Source organism: Haematobia irritans, chromosome 4 (assembly GCF_050003625.1).
Source record: "Haematobia irritans isolate KBUSLIRL chromosome 4, ASM5000362v1, whole genome shotgun sequence".
Taxonomy (NCBI): Eukaryota; Metazoa; Arthropoda; class Insecta; order Diptera; family Muscidae; genus Haematobia; species Haematobia irritans.
This window is the reverse complement of record NC_134400.1, coordinates 12709197-12728467: the sequence shown is the minus strand read 5'-3', so window position 1 is coordinate 12728467 and position 19271 is coordinate 12709197. Positions and strand designations below refer to the sequence as shown.

The 19271-nt window shown below is 26.3% G+C and overlaps 1 protein-coding gene across 3 annotated transcripts in view; it reads right to left on the bottom strand.

Moving 5' to 3' along the window:
* Positions 1-7661: 7661 nt before the first annotated feature.
* Positions 7662-19271, bottom strand: part of dop (microtubule-associated serine/threonine (MAST) protein kinase dop) — a 48271-nt gene continuing 36661 nt past the window's right edge. For 2 of the 3 annotated variants that reach the window (XM_075305248.1, XM_075305249.1), the window contains exons 8-11: positions 18154-18755; positions 17721-18093; positions 16450-17601; positions 7662-9099 (exon numbers count right to left, since the gene is read on the bottom strand). In XM_075305248.1, the coding sequence (XP_075161363.1) occupies positions 8681-9099; positions 16450-17601; positions 17721-18093; positions 18154-18755 (2546 nt within the window). In that variant the 3' untranslated portion in view covers positions 7662-8680. The remainder of the gene's footprint in view (positions 9100-16449; positions 17602-17720; positions 18094-18153; positions 18756-19271) is intronic. The other variant, XM_075305250.1, reaches the window with a different exon arrangement.

Sequence of the window (19271 nt, the reverse complement as noted above, 5' to 3'; positions counted from 1 at the left end):
TTTAATCAATCCATGCTCAAAATTTTATCTGGTATACTTAAACTTTGTTATATTTTTTTACTTTAAGATTTCAAAATACATTCAAACACATTAAGTTTTGTTTTATTTGTAATGCTATTCACTTTATTCTTGTTTTTTTTTATATGCAGTCATTCAAGAGATTCAAAAAAAAAAAAAATACATGATTTAATTGCATATACAAAATAGGACTTGGTATAGAGTTTGTCCAATAAACTTCTTATTAGGTTCTTTCTCGATCCTATGACATAATGAAAATATTGTATAGATAGTATGTGTGTATGTACAATAAAAACATAATAAAAATTGTAAATTAGAAATAAAAAACAAGACATGTATATATATATATATATATATATATATATATATATATATATATATATATATATATATATATATATATATATATATATATATATATATATATATATATATATATATATATATATATATATATATATATATATATATATATATATATATATATATATATATATATATATATATATATATATATATATATATATATATATATATATAAATGTATATAATTTAAAATTGGATAAACATAAATTGTCGGGTTATTTCCCGCATCTTAACATCGTACATAGGAAAAAAAACTATCTAACATCATTAATTCAATCACAATATTAATTGATGTAATTAAATTTTTAATTGAAATTTCTCCACGACAATGATAGTATCAATCACAGAATTAAATTAAATTAAAATATATTTTTTAAAAAAATTATTAATTTCTTCCTGCACTTTCAATTGGTTCATTAGAAATATAATCGTTGTTGGTCGAAAAATTCAACAAATTATTTAATAGAGGTTATCAATTAATAAATAATTGATAACCTCTATTAAATAATTTGTTGAATTTTTCGACCAAATTATATTATTGTTTATTTATTTATAATTATTTTCCCTTTATATAATATAATTTTCTTGTAATTTTACAAGAGCTTTTAATTTCTTACGACCAAATCAATTAAAAAAATTAATTGTATGTGCCGGAAGAAATCAATAAAATTTTGACCAAATATATTTTTTATTTCATATTAATTCTGTGATTGATTAGGTTAGGTGGCAGCCCGATGTATCAGGCTCACTTAGACTATTCAGTCCATTGTGATCCCACATTGGTGAACTTAATTGATACTATCATAATCAATTAATTTCGTGATTAAATCAAACAAATCTTCTGTGTAGGTGATTATTTTCAATTGTTCATGGGCAGAAAGCAACAAAATGAATGCTTTCTCAGGCTTTTGCTGTTCTGCTGACAACTGTAGTCAAAGGGAATGCCGAATTTCCAATAAAAAAAAGGGTATTGGTCTATATAAGGGGCCTATATCAAACAAATGTATCGATGGTGACCATGTTTAGAAAATCAATTTGAGAAACGTAAATATATCAGACTCTAAATTATGGCCAAATCAGATGAACTATTTATATTCTACACACAACAAAATTTCACGAAAAATTTTCCAATTAAAATTTTAATTGAGTTTTAAAAAATATTCAATTAAAAATTTAATTGATTCAACAAATTTTTTAATTGAAACAAAAATCAATCACAAAAATTAATAGTATCAATTAATTTTTTAATTGGATCAATTAACTTTTTAATTGACCTTCAATTAATATTTTAATTGATACTATCATTTCTGTGATTGAAGACAATTCAATTAAAAATTAATTGGATCAATTAATTTCGTGATTGAATGAGAAAAAAAAATTTTTGTGTGTAGTCACAGTTGCCATACGTGCCTAAAATAATCTACCAAAATTTGACGAAAACTTTACCAAAAATCTACCAAATTAAAAAATCTTAGTCTGAAGCTAAAAAATTTTGTTAAAATTTTATTTCTATCGAAAATTTTGTCAAAATTTTATTTCTATAGAAAATGTTGTCAAAATTTTATTTCTATAGAAAATTTTGTCAAAATTTTATTTCTAGAGAAAATTTTGTCAAAATTTTATTTCTAGAGAAAATTTTGTCAAAATTTTATTTCAAAAGAAAATATTTGCAAAATTTATTTCTATAGAAAATTTTTGCAAAATTTATTTCTATAGAAAATTTTGTCAAAATTTTATTTCTATAGAAAATGTTGTCAAAATTTTATTTCAAAAGAAAATATTTGCAAAATTTATTTCTATAGAAACATTTTCCAAAATTTTATTTCAAAAGAAATTTTTTGCAAAATTTTATTTCTAGAAAAATTTTTTGCAAAAATATTATTTCTATAGAAAATTTTTTCAAAATTTTATTTCAAAAGAAAATTTTTGCAAAATTTATTTCTATAGAAAATTTTTGCCAAATTTTATTTCTATAGAAAATTTTGTCAAAATTTTATTTCTAAAAAAATTTTTGCCTAGAACATTTTGCCAAAATTTTATTTTTATAGAAAATTTTGTCAAAATTTTATTTATTTTACAGTAAATGTATAACAAAAAAGAGAAAAAAGCATTGGCTGCTAAGCCCATCAGCTACAAAATTTTATTTCTATAGAAAATTTTTGCAAAATTTTATTTCTATAGAAAACTTTTCCAAAATTTTATTTCAAAAGAAATTTTTTGCAAAAATATTATTTCTTTAGAAAATTTTTTCAAAATTTTATTTCTACAGTAAAATTTTTTCAAAATTTTATTTCAAAAGAAAATTTTTGCAAAATTTATTTCTATAGAAAATTTCGTCAAAATTTTATTTCTATAGAAATAAATATTTTTTTTATATTTCTATATGAAAATGATGTCAAAATTTTATTTATTTATTTTAATCATACAGTAAATGTATGATAAAAAAAAGAGAAAGAAGTGTTGGCTGCTAAGCCCATCAGCTACAAAATTTTATTTCTATAGAAAATTTTTGCAAAATTTTATTTCTATAGAAAATTTTTGCAAAATTTTATTTCTATAGAAAATTTCGTCAATATTTTATTTCTATAGAAATAAATATTTTTTTTATATTTCTATATGAAAATGATGTCAAAATTTTATTTATTTATTATTTATTTTAATCATACAGTAAATGTATGATAAAAAAAGAGAAAGAAGTGTTGGCTGCTAAGCCCATCAGCTACAAAATTTTATTTCTATTGAAAATTTTTGCAAAATTTTATTTCTATAGAAAATTTTTGCAAAATTTTATTTCTAGAAAATTTTTTTGCAAAAATATTATTTCTATAGAAAATTTTTTCAAAATTTTATTTCAAAAGAAATTTTTTGCAAAATTTATTTCTATAGAAAATTTTTGCCAAATTTTATTTCTATAGAAAATTTTGTCAAAATTTTATTTCTATAGTAAATTTTTGGAAAATTGTATTTCTATAGTAAAATTTTCTATAGAAAGTTTTTGCAAAATTTTATTTCTAGAAAATTTTTTTGCAAAAATATTATTTCTATAGAAAATTTTTTCAAAATTTTATTTCAAAAGAAATTTTTTGCAAAATTTATTTCTATAGAAAATTTTTGCCAAATTTTATTTCTATAGAAAATTTTGTCAAAATTTTATTTCTATAGTAAATTTTTGGAAAATTGTATTTCTATAGTAAAATTTTGTCAAAATTTTATTTCTAAAAAAAATTTTTGCCTAGAACATTTTGCCAAAATTTTATTTTTATAGAAAATTTTGTCAAAATTTTATTTATTTATTGTTTATTTTAATCATACAGTAAATGTATGATAAAAAAGAGAAAAAAAGCATTGGCTGCTAAGCCCATAAGCTACAACATTTTATTTTTTATAGAAATTTTTTGCAAAATTTTATTTCTATAGAAAACTTTTCCAAAATTTTATTTCAAAAGAATTTTTTTGCAAAAATATTATTTCTATAGAAAATTTTTTCAAAATTTTATTTCTACAGTAAATTTTTTCAAAATTTTATTTCAAAAGAAAATTTTTGCAAAATCTATTTCTATAGAAAATTTTTGCCAAATTTTATTTCTATACAAAATTTTGTCAAAATTTTATTTCTATAGTAAATTTTTGGAAAATTGTATTTCTATAGTAAAATTTTGTCAAAATTTTATTTCTAAAAAAAATTTTGCCATAGAACATTTTGCCAAAATTTTATTTTTATAGAAAATTTTGTCAAACTTTTATTTATTTATTGTTTATTTTAATCATACAGTAAATGTATGATGAAAAAGAGAAAAAAAGCATTGGCTGCTAAGCCCATAAGCTACAACATTTTATTTATATAGAAAATTTTGTCAAAATTTTATTTCTATAGAAAATTTTTGCAAAATTTTATTTCTATAGGAAATTTTTGCAAAATTTTATTTCCAGAAAAAAAATTTGCAAAACTTTATATCTAGAAAAAATGTTTGCAAAACTTTATTTCTGTAGAAGATGTTTGCAATATTTTATTTCTAGTAGAAATTTTTGCAAAATTTAATTTCTAGAGAAAATTTTTGCAAAATTTTATTTCTAGAACAAATATTTGCAAAATTGTATATCTAGAAAAAAATTTCCTAAATGTAATTTCTGTAGATTTTTTTTGCAAAATTTTATTTATATTCTCGGTAGAATTCTACCAACTGTGGCAACCGTGGTTATAGGTCCTATAAGTGACGTAAATAAAGACCTCTATTGCCTCCACTTTTTTTTCCTAAAATTCGCCAACACTCCCATTTCCACATAGGGCAAAAAATACTAATCCGACCATGAGTTAGTAAATTACTCTTGCGATGTTTTACCATCATGCGACGAGGCTATGTACTTATTATTGTTATTATTATTTTAGGATATAACAAGTTGCAAAAAAATTGAATTTAACTTTAAGCCTACATTTACAATGCAAATGCCTTTGATAAACTATTTGAATATTTTGCATTCATTAGTTGGTAAATGTACAACACTCAACAAGGACACCTTTGTTTTATAAATGTTAATAATTTTCTTATAATCTCTTATTTTCATCAATTGGTTTTTTAACATAATCTTAACACGTATTTCTATAACATAAAAAGGGGATAAAAATAAAATTATTAACAAAAATCAAAATAATTAAGAATATATAAAAAAGAGACAATAATATTAAAACAAATTGGAATTATTTTGTATCGACTTACTTCATCTATGAAATAAGAATCAAATGTGTATGCGTGTATGGGGTATGTATACATAACATCTATGATTTTTATACTAAATGTTTACTCTAAGTCTAATCGTTGATTTTATTTTAGGATATTTCATTTAATTTAAACACTACGTATTTGTAAATTTATGGTGTTTATTTTTACGTACTTTCTTGAATTAAAAAAGAAAACAAACCCAGGACTCCTTTGTAAGCCCATGAATATCTGAAGATTTGAATATATAAAAAGCAAATGCAGCCAATAGTTCGAGCGAGCAAAATCGTAGGTTTAGTCTTAGTTGGGTTTTGCAAACACGCTGCGATTGTATTGCTCATTTTTATACCACATCAACGTATGTTGGCCGATTGAATGGTTAGATGAACGACATGTCACATTCTTAGAGACGCTTTGAAATATTTTAACAACTACCCAGAATCACAAAGTAAAACTTTGGACTCAAAACGAATTATGACAAAATTTTCTATAGAAATAAAATTTTGATAAAATTTCCTATAGACATAAAATTTTGACAAAATTTTTTATAGAAATACAATTTTGACAAAATTTTTGTATAGAAATAATTCTTTTTTTGTTTGTTATTGTTGGTTTCTCTTCAATCATTATTGTTGTTTTTGATCTCAGCTTAAAATTTTATGTAGAAATAAAATTTTGACAATATTTTCTATAGAAATAAAATTTTGCAAAAAATGTTCTAAAGAAATAAAATTTGGCAAAAACAATTCTATAGAAATATAATTTTGTCAAAATTTTCTATTTTAATAAAATTTTGACACAAATTTCCTATAGAAACAAAATTTGGACAAAATGTTCTATAGAAACAAAATTTGGACAAAATTTTCTATAGAAACAAATTTTTGACAACATTTTCTATAGAAATGAAATTTTGACAAAATTTTCTATAGAAATAAAATTTGGACAAAATTTTCTATAGAAATAAAATTTAGTCAAAAATTTTCTATAGAAATAAAATTTTGACAAAATTTTCTATAGAAATAAAATTTAGTCAAAAATTGTCTATAGAAATAAAATTTAGTCAAAATTTTCTATATAAATAAAATTTTGAAAAAATATTCGTTATAAATACAATTTTGACAACATTTTCTATAGAAATAAAATTTTTACAAAGTTTTCTTTAGAAATAAAATTTTGACAAAATTTTCTATAGAAATAAAATTTTTACAAAATTTTCTATAGATTTTCTATAGAATTTTTACAAAATTTTCTTTAGAAAAAAATTTTGAGAAAATTTTATATATAAATAAAATTTTGACAAAATTTGCTATAGAAACAAAATTTCGCAAAAATTTTCTATAGAAATGTCACCAGCATTACTAAGAGGGGATAATCCACCGGTGAAAACCTTTTTGGTGTTCGGTCGAAACTGGGCGGGTAGGCTGCACAGAAAAAAATTTCAACAAAATATTTCCAATTACAATTTTAATTGAATTTTCAAAAAAATTTTTGCAAAATTTTATTTCTATAGAACATTTTTGCAAAATTTTATTTCTATAGAAAATTTTTGCAAAATTTTATTTCTATAGTAAATTTTATCAAAAATTTCTATATAATTTTTACAAAATTTTCTTTAGAAATAAAATTTTGACAAAATTTTATATATAAATAAAATTTTGACAAAATTTTCTATACAAACAAAATTTCGCAAAAGTTTTCTATAGAAATGTCACCAGCATTACTAAGAGGGGATAATCCACCGGTGAAAACCTTTTTGGTGTTCGGTCGAAACTGGGCGGGTAGGCTGCACAGAAAAAAATTTCAACAAAATATTTCCAATTACAATTTTAATTGAATTTTCAAAAATATTCAGTTAAAAGTTTAATTGATTCAAAACTTTTTTTAATTAAAACAAAAACCAATTACAAAAAAAAAATAATATTATCAATTAATTTTTTAAATGGATCAATTATTTTTTTAATTGACTTTGGCGATTGATACTATGATTTCTGTGATTGAAGACATTTCCATTAAAATTAATTGGATCAATTAATTTCAAGACTGAATCCAAAAATTAATTATTTATGTGTAACCAATTGCACCACGGTGGCTTCCGAAATTTGAAGATTACCAAACGTCGATTTTTTAACAAGAAGTCATTGCTCACGTGTGTCACAACAATGCGCGTGACTCATTCTCCTAATTCACGACTATTAGCGTCGGTCATGGCTCACGAAAATTCTTGTAACTTACAACAACTCGAGCATTTTCCTAACAGGCGAATGAGTAAAAAAATAAAATATTTATGAATAGATTATTATAATACTCGCACTCACGCATGCTATATAGTGTTTAAGATCCATTCACCCACATTCCTGTGTTTCGGGTCACGCCTATACCTCTTATAAATGGATGCTAAAGCAAAACAAAATCGATAATTGATTTTTCCTATAGTTTTTGAATTTTTCAAAAATTTAAAATTTTGCTTTTAACTACGTACTACTTCACTGCATTATATCCCAGTTAAAGTGTTTGTTTTTTTTTTTTCAATGATTTTCTTTGTTTCACATGAAAATATATATATTAAGCGCATTTATAATTCTCTTTATTTAAATGAAAGCGCATATGATTGGGTTGTTTTTTTGCGTTCATTTCAACGAAAGCATTGCTAAACATTATTTTTGTTGATTTTGTTTGTTTTTTTATGCTAACAATAAATTTGAATTTTAGTATTTGTTTACATTTGTTTGTTTGTTTGTTTTGCATTACTTATATAATGTATGTATGTATATATTGCACAAATGCACAACTCTAGAGATTAATTGAATACAATTAATAATGAAAGGAAAAAAATTAAACTAACTAAAATGAAAAAAAGAAAAAACAATAATTCGGTTATACATACATTTCACAATGGCATTATTCGTGCTTATTTGTCTTGCCTTAGTAAGTTCTACTACAACACTTTTTTTCTTGAGGAGAGGAAATAGAGAGAGAGAGAGAGATACATAATAAAAAACAACAATTTATAATTATAATTTTACTGCATTATTGGTAGTTATATGATAGTAAATTGTAAATATTAAAAATATTTCCAAAGTGTTATTTATTTTCTTTCAATATAGATTACTTGGTATAAAGCGAATTAAATTTATTTTCTCTCTATAAGTAACTATAATCTCTATTTTTTCTTTTGTTTTTTTTTTAGGTATACATAAATTATTATATTTAGTTTTCTGTTTTTTTTTTTTTTGTTTTTAATATTTGTTTATGAATATGGCAATCAAAATATATGTAATATTATTTTTGTTTTCTCATTTAACTGTAAATAGAGTACAATATTTAGTATAAGTTTTATTTTTTGAATTATCAGTTTTCTTAATAAGAAAGATAAATAACAGACACTCTTAATATCAGTGATTTTTGTTTTTCAAATATTTTCAATGGCAAAAACGAAAGTTATTAGTTTTTCAACTAATACAAAACATTTCACTCTTCATCATCCAAACGGCTGGCCATATAATGAACGTTACTACCAACAGTCCCCCGTTTTACATACATAAAAGTAAATTACTTCCAAAACTAGATTATATTTAAATATTTTATTTCTTTTGCTGTTTGTTAGACGTCGAGGTCGAAGTCGATGATGATGATGATGGTGGTGGTGGTGGTCCACTTAAATTTCCAGTAAAACCACCTCCTGAACTTGTCGAACTTCCAGCAAATTGTTCACGTCTCGAACTTGTTGTATTGACCACTGAGGTTTTACCTTGTTTACCTTGATTTGATGCTGTACTAGTAGTAGCCATACTGTTAGTTAACGTTGAAGATGTACTACAACAGTTTATGGTGGTAGAAATTGCTGGTGATGTTTCTTGCTTAGTTGTTTGCAAAATTTTCTTATTACACATAATAGTAGAAGAACCGGAAGGAGTAGTTGTATTAGCATTAGCTGTTTGTGTAACACTATTCTTTTGTTGCGTAATAGTTTTTGTAGTCTTTAAAGCAGTATCAATTGTTGCTAAATGGGAGAAAAAAAAGAAATAAATAATAATTTTATCAGATAAGAACAAATTCAGAGGACACAAGGTTTTTTCATGGAATGACTTTTTTGACTTCAAACTATAAATTTTGACAAAATTTACTATAGAAATAAAATTTTGCAAAAATTTTCTATAGAAATAAAATTTTGCAAAAATTTTCTATACAAATTAAATTTTGAGAAAATTTTCTATATAAATTAAATTTTGACAAAATTTTCTATAGAAATAAAAGTTTTTACAAAATTTTCTATAGAAATAAAATTTTGCAAAAATTTTCTATAGAAATAAAATTTTGTAAACATTTTCTATAGAAATAAAATTTTGCAAAATTTTGAAAAATTTTCAATAGAAATAAAATTTTGCAAAAATTTGACAAAATTTTCAAAAGCAATAAAATTTTGCAAAAATTTGACAAATTTTTCAAAAGCAATAAAATTCTGCAAAAATTTGACAAATTTTTCAAAAGCAATAAAATTCTGCAAAATTTTTCTATAGAAATAAAATTTGAAGAGCCGTAAGTTCGGCCAGGCCGAAATAGAAATAAAATTTTGATAAAATTTACTATAGAAATAAAATTTACTATAGAAATAAAATTTTGCAAAAATTTTCTATAGAAATAAAATTTTGCAAAAATTTTCTATAGAAATAAAATTTTGCAAAAAATTTTCTATAGAAATAAAATTTTGCAAAACATTTCTATAGAAATAAAATTTTGCAAAAATTTTCTATAGAAATAAAAGTTTTTACAAAATTTTCTATAGAAATAAAATTTTGCAAAATTTTGAAAATTTTTCAATAGAAATAAAATTTTGCAAAAATTTGACAAAATTTTCAAAAGCAATAAAATTTTGCTAAAATTTGACAAATTTTTCAAAAGCAATAAAATTTTGCAAAAATTTGACAAAATTTTCAAAAGCAATAAAGTTCTGTAAATTTTTCTATACAAATAAAATTTGAAGAGCCGTAAGTTCGGCCAGGCCGAAATAGAAATAAAATTTTGATAAAATTTACTATAGAAATAAAATTTACTATAGAAATAAAATTTTGCAAAAATTTTCTATAGAAATAAAATTTTGCAAAAATTTTCTATAGAAATAAAATTTTCTATAGAAATAAAATTTTGCAAAAAATTTTCTATAGAAATAAAATTTTGCAAAAAATTTCTATAGAAATAAAATTTTGCAAAAATTTTCTATAGAAATAAAATTTTGCAAAAATTTTCTATACAAATTAAATTTTGAGAAAATTTTCTATATAAATTAAATTTTGACAAAATTTTCTATAGAAATAAAAGTTTTTACAAAATTTTCTATAGAAATAAAATTTTGCAAAATTTTGAAAATTTTTCAATAGAAATAAAATTTTGCAAAAATTTGACAAATTTTTCAAAAGCAATAAAGTTCTGCAAAATTTTTCTATACAAATAAAATTTGAAGAGCCGTAAGTTGGGCCAGGCCGAAATAGAAATAAAATTTTGATAAAATTTACTATAGAAATAAAATTTTGCAAAAATTTTCTATAGAAATAAAATTTTGCAAAAATTTTCTATAGAAATAAAATTTTGCAAAAATTTTCTATAGAAATAAAATTTTGCAAAAAATTTTCTATAGAAATAAAATTTTGCAAAAAATTTCTATAGAAATAAAATTTTGCAAAAATTTTCTATAGAAATAAAATTTTGCAAAAATTTTCTATAGAAATAAAATTTTGCAAAAATTTTCTATAGAAATAAAATTTTGCAAAAATTTTCTATAGAAATAAAATTTTGCAAAATTTTGAAAATTTTTCAATAGAAATAAAATTTTGCAAAAATTTGACAAATTTTTCAAAAGCAATAAAGTTCTGCAAAATTTTTCTATACAAATAAAATTTGAAGAGCCGTAAGTTGGGCCAGGCCGAAATAGAAATAAAATTTTGATAAAATTTACTATAGAAATAAAATTTACTATAGAAATAAAATTTTGCAAAAATTTTCTATAGAAATAAAATTTTGCAAAAATTTTCTATAGAAATAAAATTTTGCAAAAATTTTCTATAGAAATAAAATTTTGCAAAAAATTTTCTATAGAAATAAAATTTTGCAAAAAATTTCTATAGAAATAAAATTTTGCAAAAATTTTCTATAGAAATAAAATTTTGCAAAAATTTTCTATAGAAATAAAATTTTGCAAAAATTTTCTATAGAAATAAAATTTTGCAAAAATTTTCTATAGAAATAAAATTTTGCAAAAATTTTCTATAGAAATAAAATTTTGCAAAAATTTTCTATAGAAATAAAATTTTGCAAAAATTTTCTATAGAAATAAAATTTTTTACAAAATTTTCTATAGAAATAAAATTTTGCAAAATTTTGAAAATTTTTCAATAGAAATAAAATTTTGCAAAATTTTGAAAATTTTTCAAAAGCAATAAAATTTTGCAAAAATTTGACATATTTTTCAAAACCAATAAAATTCTGTAAAATTTTTCTATAGAAATAAAATTTGAAGAGCCGTAAGTTGGGCCAGGCCGAAATAGAAATAAAATTTTGATAAAATTTACTATAGAAATAAAATTTACTATAGAAATAAAATTTTGCAAAAATTTTCTATAGAAATAATATTTTGCAAAAATTTTCTATAGAAATAAAATTTTGCAAAAATTTTCTATAGAAATAAAATTTTGCAAAAAATTTTCTATAGAAATAAAATTTTGCAAAAAATTTCTATAGAAATAAAATTTTGCAAAAATTTTCTATAGAAATAAAATTTTGCAAAAATTTTCTATAGAAAAAAAATTTTGCAAAAATTTTCTATAGAAATAAAATTTTGCAAAAATTTTCTATAGAAATAAAATTTTGCAAAAATTTTCTATAGAAATAAAATTTTGCAAAAATTTTCTATAGAAATAAAATTTTGCAAAAATTTTCTATAGAAATAAAATTTTGCAAAAATTTTCTATAGAAATAAAATTTTGCAAAAATTTTCTATAGAAATAAAATTTTTTACAAAATTTTCTATAGAAATAAAATTTTGCAAAATTTTGAAAATTTTTCAATAGAAATAAAATTTTGCAAAATTTTGAAAATTTTTCAAAAGCAATAAAATTCTGCAAAATTTTTCTATAGAAATAAAATTTGAAGAGCCGTAAGTTCGGCCAGGCCGAAATAGAAATAAAATTTTGATAAAATTTACTATAGAAATAAAATTTACTATAGAAATAAAATTTTCTATAGAAATAAAATTTTGCAAAAAATTTTCTATAGAAATAAAATTTTGCAAAAATTTTCTATAGAAATAAAATTTTGCAAAAATTTTCTATAGAAATAAAATTTTGCAAAAATTTTCTATAGAAATAAAATTTTGCAAAAATTTTCTATAGAAATAAAATTTTGCAAAAATTTTCTATAGAAATAAAATTTTGCAAAAATTTTCTATAGAAATAAAATTTTGCAAAAATTTTCTATAGAAATAAAATTTTGCAAAAATTTTCTATAGAAATAAAATTTTGCAAAAATTTTCTATAGAAATAAAATTTTGCAAAAATTTTCTATAGAAATAAAATTTTGCAAAAATTTTCTATAGAAATAAAATTTTTTACAAAATTTTCTATAGAAATAAAATTTTGCAAAATTTTGAAAATTTTTCAATAGAAATAAAATTTTGCAAAATTTTGAAAATTTTTCAAAAGCAATAAAATTTTGCAAAAATTTGACATATTTTTCAAAACCAATAAAATTCTGTAAAATTTTTCTATAGAAATAAAATTTGAAGAGCCGTAAGTTCGGCCAGGGCGAATCTTATCTAAAGGGTGATACGGTCAAAATTTGGTCAAGGGAAAACGCGTGTAAATCGGTGAAATCGTTTATTTAAAAAAATTAAATTAAATTTTTTTATCAAGTTCAATTAGTATAAAATTCAGGAAAAATATTCAGTTAGGCTTTCGCTTTTCCAAATCCGAATTGCCCGGCCTCACGCTTGACACCTGCCATCAGATTTTTTACAGCCACCTTGTCCACCTTCTTCGCCGCAGAAAGTCAGTTTGCCTTGCTCGTCCTTAGCAGTTTTTTGGTCTTCTTTAGGTTCCGCTTGACAATAGCCCAGTATTTCTCAATTGGGCGGAACTCTGGCGTGTTGGGAGGGTTCTTGTCCTTGGGAACCACCTGCACGTCGTTGGCGGCGTACCACTCCATGGCCTTTTTACCGTAATGGCAAGATGCCAAATCCGGCCAAAACAGTACGGAACAACCGTGTTTCTTCAGGAAAGGCAGCAGACGTTTATTCAAACACTCTTTCACGTAAATTTCTTGGTTGACTGTCCCGGAAGCTATGAAAATGCTGCTTTTCAAGCCACAGGTACAGATGGCTTGCCAAACCAGATATTTCTTTGCGAACTTTGACAGTTTTATGTGCTTGAAAATATCTACTACCTTTCCCCTTCCTTTTCCCGTACAAAACTCCTGTCCCGGAAGCTGCTTGTAGTCGGCTTTGACGTAGGTTTCGTCGTCCATTACCACGCAGTCAAACTTCGTCAGCATCGTCGTGTACAGCCTCCGGGATCGCGCTTTGGCCGTCGTAGTTTGTTTATCATCGCGATTTGGAGTCACTACCTTCTTGTAAGTCGATAGTCCGGCTCGTTTTTTGGCTCGATGCACGGTTGTAGACGATACACCCAGCTTATTTGCGGCATCTCGGAGAGAGAGGTTAGGGTTTCGCTTGAAACTACCGGCTACTCTCTTTGTCGTCTCAGCGGCTTCCGGTTTTCGATTTCCCCCCGATCCAGACTTCCTGGTTGTCGACAAACGTTCCCCAAACACTTTAATTACATTTGTGACGGTTGATTTGGCAACTTTTAGCGATTTTGCTTTGCGTGCGAATAGCTCGGATTTTCGCGATGCGCGAGCAAAATTTTGATACGCTGCTCTTCTTGCTTGGACGGCATTTTGACAACTGAAGAGTGAATACCAAAATCAAAATAGGAGCAAAATTCTACACACACACTCCTTCAAAATGAGGGGTGTTCAGGGGTGTATTTTTAATGCAAAATTGAAAGAAATACGTCAAGTTTATATTGACCAAATTTTGACCGTATTCTTACCATGGTGGAGGCATGGATTGCGTAGAAACTTCTGCTAGATCCACAATTGAATTACTTGGGTTGCGGCCGATAGCAAGGCATCTTAAAACTTCTTAACATCATCTTCTAAATTGTAAGCTAGTCCATGCGGGATATATGTATATTAGACAAAAGAAAGGTCGATTAAATACGTATATATTCAGTTCTTGACCGGTATATATAGGGAAGAAATAATTACGAACCGATATGAACTTTTGTGTGGTAATTATAGAGCCAGAATTGAAATATGGGGGTCGCTTTATATGGGGCCTATATACAATTATGAACACGAGTCTACCAAAAAAAAATGGCAGATTTTTTACTGTTTGGTAGATTGGTAGAATTCTTGATGTTTTGGAAGATTTTGCAAAATATTCCTCTCCAACTAAGATGTGCTTCATAAATTATCTATAGAAATAACATTTTGACAAAATTTTCTATAGATATATAAAATTTTTACAACATTTTCTATGGCAATAAATTTTGATAGATTATTTTTGGCTCGAGTGGCAATCGTGATTTTTCTGTGATTGGGGATCGGTTTATCTGGGGGCTATATATAACTATAGATCGGTACGGACCAATTTTGACATGATTGTAATCGGCCATGTACTAGCGCAGTGTACCAGATTTCAACCGGATTGGATGAATTTGGCTCCTTCAAGAGGCTCCGGAGGTCAAATCTGAGGATCGGTTTATATATAATTATAAACCGTTATGGACCAATTCTGGCATGGTTGTTAGAGACCATATACCAACACCATGTACCAAATTTCAGCCAGATCGGATGAAATTTGCTTCTCTTAGAGGCTACGTAAGCTAAATCTGGGGATCGGTTTATATTAGGGTTATATGTAATTATGGACCGATGTGAACCAATTTTTGCTTAGTTGTTAGAGACCATATACAAACGGTATATAACAAATTTCAGCCTGATCGGATGAAATTTGCTTCTCTTAGAGGATCCGCAAGCCAAATCTGGGGATCGGTTTATATGGGGGCTATATATAATTATGGACCGATGTGGACCAATTTTGGCATGTTTGTTCGAGACCATATACTAACACCATGTACCAAATTTCAGCCAGATCGGATGAAATATGCTTCTCTTAGAGGCTCCGCAAGCAAAATCTGTGGGTCCGTTTATATGGGGGCTATACGTAAAAGTGAACTGATATGGCCCATTTGCAATACCATCCGTCCTACTTCAATAACAACTACTTATACCAAGTTTCAAGTCGATAGCTTGTTTCGTTCGGAAGTTAGCGTGATTTTAACAGACGGACGGACGGACATATTTAGATCGACTCAGAATTTCACCACGACCCAGAATATATATACTTTATGAGGTCTTACAGCTATATTTCGATGTGTTACAAACGGAATGACAAAGTTAATATACTCCCCATCCTATGGCGGAGGGTATAAAAAAATTCTATAGAAATAAATTTTTTGCAAAATTTTCTATAGCAATAAAATTATGCAAAAATTTTCTATAGAAATAAAAGTTTGCAAATATTTTCTATAGAAATAAAATTTTTAGAAAATTTTCTATAGAAATAAAATTTTGCTAAAATTTTAATATACCCCCCATCCTATGGTGGAGGGTATAAAAAAATTCATTTCATTTCATTTATTTAACAATTAGTAATACAAAGCCTTTCATAGGCCAATATATATATTACTTAGCAAGAATACTATAGAAATAAAATTCTATAGAAATAATTCTAAAAAATTTTCTATAGCAATAAAATTATGCAAAAATTTTCTATAGAAATAAAAGTTTGCAAATATTTTCTATAGAAATAAAATTTTAGAAATTATTACAATATTTTTCGAGCTTATTGGACAGAAAGATTAAACCAATTTATATTATTAAGTTACTGAAAAGAAAATGCCAGATACCCATCTCGCAAGCCTGACTATACATATATGTTTCAGTGGTGGTCACTACACATTTCCATAGTCTTTAGCGAGATCTGGCCGGGTGAGATGATTTAATTTGGGTCTTTTATGTTAATTCCTTATGAAATTTACATACAAGAATTATTCTTCCCAAATTTAACCATTTTTTCACCACCACTGTGCATCATCTTTTCGTATAACTTAACTTATTTTCAGTAACTTAATAATATCAATTTTGCAAAAATATTCTATAAAAATAAAATTTTGATAAAATCATTAATTAATCCCCTATTAGAAATTAGAATATTTGGCTAAATGAGTCTACTTACTGCTTTCGTTGCATTTCAATTTGTTGCCACTGCTAGCTCCTTTAGATTCTTTATCACCAGTGTTGTATTCACCACTTGCCACTTTCGTTTCCAATGGCTCGATTTGGATGTTAGTTGTATCCTCACTTGCTTTGGTATTGTTATTACCACCGCAAACAGATGTGGCTTCTTCTTCCCTTTCATGATGTTCATCGATTGTCTGCATAAAACCTGGTGTAAGAGGTTCCGATGTACTGGTGGGTGAATCTTTCTCTTCAGCAATTCGAGGTAACATTTCACCCGGTAAGACAATACCGGAAGGAGTGCTCACTAAAGCAGAAGTAGAATTAGATAGAGCACTTTGTGAAGCATCACACATAATGGTATCTTCTTCAGTAATATTGGATGATGATATGCTATGCTGTTCGCATTGTTCAATTAAACGACTACAAGCCGATGATGATGAGGACGAAGACGACAAAGATGTGGTTGATTGCTGCGAGGGATGTGCGGTTATAGGTGGTAGAGTGGAGGAATTGTTAACTACTGGTGCTACCACTTGTGACCCTGATGTAGCCGAGTTGGTTGTAGTGGTGGTGGTATTGTTATTATTATTACTATTATTGTTATTGGGACGCCATACGCCGCCAATAACCCTTTGGGGCTGTTTTATAGGTGGCGAACAGCACAATGGCGAAATTAGTGTGCATTTATTTTCTGCACTACGAGGGTGCAAGCGATCGGGCGATAGGGCCCTTCGTAACAAAGGTGAACTTGGCTCTGAAGATTTTGTGCGCACGAATCCGGTTTTCTTGGCACCGGCCGTCACAGTTTGTACCACGGGTAACGATCCGCCGGGGCTGTATGATTGTGTGGTATTCGATGAGCCGGGCTGATGGCCAATCAAAGGGAAAGCCAAAGGCGATGGAGATCGTGTTGGTGAAGATGGAAGGGGGGAAGGTGATGGGGTTCTAGCCAACGGTGATAGTGGAATATGACCTACAGATTTGCGACGATTTGGCATCGAAGCATTTGAATTCGTATGTAAAGATTTGACTCCAGTTCCGGAGGGGCATACTGTAGTGTTACCAGCACAACCTGTATGCAATTTATGTTTTAAGCCATGTAGCGTAGAGGGTCGTTGATACAACTGCGGCACAGAAGTGGGTGAAACTAGTGAAAGTGTTAAATAACATGTGATGTTATTAGCCACGAAATAATGAATATATTTTGTATACATACGTTTGTATATAAATGATTAATAACAAAGTTTTTCCCCAAACCCAACTAACCTGGTATATTGCCCATTACACCCACTACGGGGGCTCCAACAGCAGCAACTGTAGTTACTCCTGTAACTGATCCGGCTATGGGTAATAGCACAGTATTCGAAGTGCTCACAAATCCTATTCCAGTATTATTGCCAGCTGTAGACACACCAATGACGACACTGCCACCACTACCATTGCCACCGGCACCGGTACCATTACCAGCACCTGTTGGGGTATTTGGAGAGGAAGATGAAGGTGATGTTGATTGTGAGGATGTGGCCGCAGATTGACAACAACTACTACTATGATATGACGAGTCCAAAGGAGATAAATTCCTACCAATTGTTGTGCCCACTGCCGAAGGCGTTGTGGGAGAGTTTATACCAGCCGCCAGCTGAAATAGTATGTCGCATATATTATCGCATGTAAATAGGCTACACTTTGATAAACATACCTGTTGAATTTCCGCAGATGCTCTTTTATTGCTTATACGTCTAAATAGCGAGGTCTTTCGTTTTTTATCGTGTTCCTTTTTTGTTTGCTTCTTTTGACGGTTCACACCTTTTTTGGCCAATTTGCTTTGCATTAAATCACGTTTACGTCCACCGCTTTGAATGCTGGTGTGCTCCAATGGTGTTGCTCTGAGTGTAACATGTTCACCACCACTCAACAGCAATTGTAGGACTTGAGTATGGAACAAACCTTGCACGGTTTCACCATTAACATGTGTTATGAGATCAGCTGGCCTAAGACCAGCTTCAAAAGCTGGACTGCCTTCATCTACAGCCATTACTAAATGATGCATTGTATAGAAATCAGTATCACCATAATAGACACGTATAGTGTGTACAGTGAAACCGAAACCACGAGGTCCACGTCTTATAATAATGGGCGGTTTTAGATTAGTAACCAACGGGGAAAGTTCCCTGCAAGGCGAGGTATCACGTGAAGAGGCGGTACTAGAGCCGCCCCCGCCACCGCCAGCTGTAACACTGCTAGGAGATTGAATGCCTGCTGTAATATTGCATAATTGCTGGGCCAATTGAACATTGTCAACTGCAATGAGAAATTAAGAGATTTTTTTATTTCATATAGGGACAGTAAAATTTTCTATAGAAATAAAATTTTGCAAAAACTTTCAATAGAAACAAAATATTGCAAAATATTTATATAGAAATAAAAGTTTGCAAAAATTTTCTATAAAAAAAAAACAATTGACAAAATTTTCTATAGAAATCAAATGTTGCAAAAGTTTTCTAAAGGAATAAAATTTGCAAACACTTTCTATAGAAATAAGATTTTAAAAAATGTTTCTATAGAAACAAAATTTTGCAAAAATTTTCTATAGAAATAAAATATTGCAAAAATTTTCTATATAAATAAAATTTTGAAAAATTTTTTCTATAGAAATAAAATTTCGACAAAATTTTCTATAGAAAAAAAATTTTGCAAAAATTTTCTTAGAAATAAAATTTTGCAAAAATTTTCTATAGAAATAAAATTTTGCAAAAATGTTCTATAGAAATTAATAGGAAAAAAATGTTGACAAAATTTTCTTTAGCAAAACAAAAT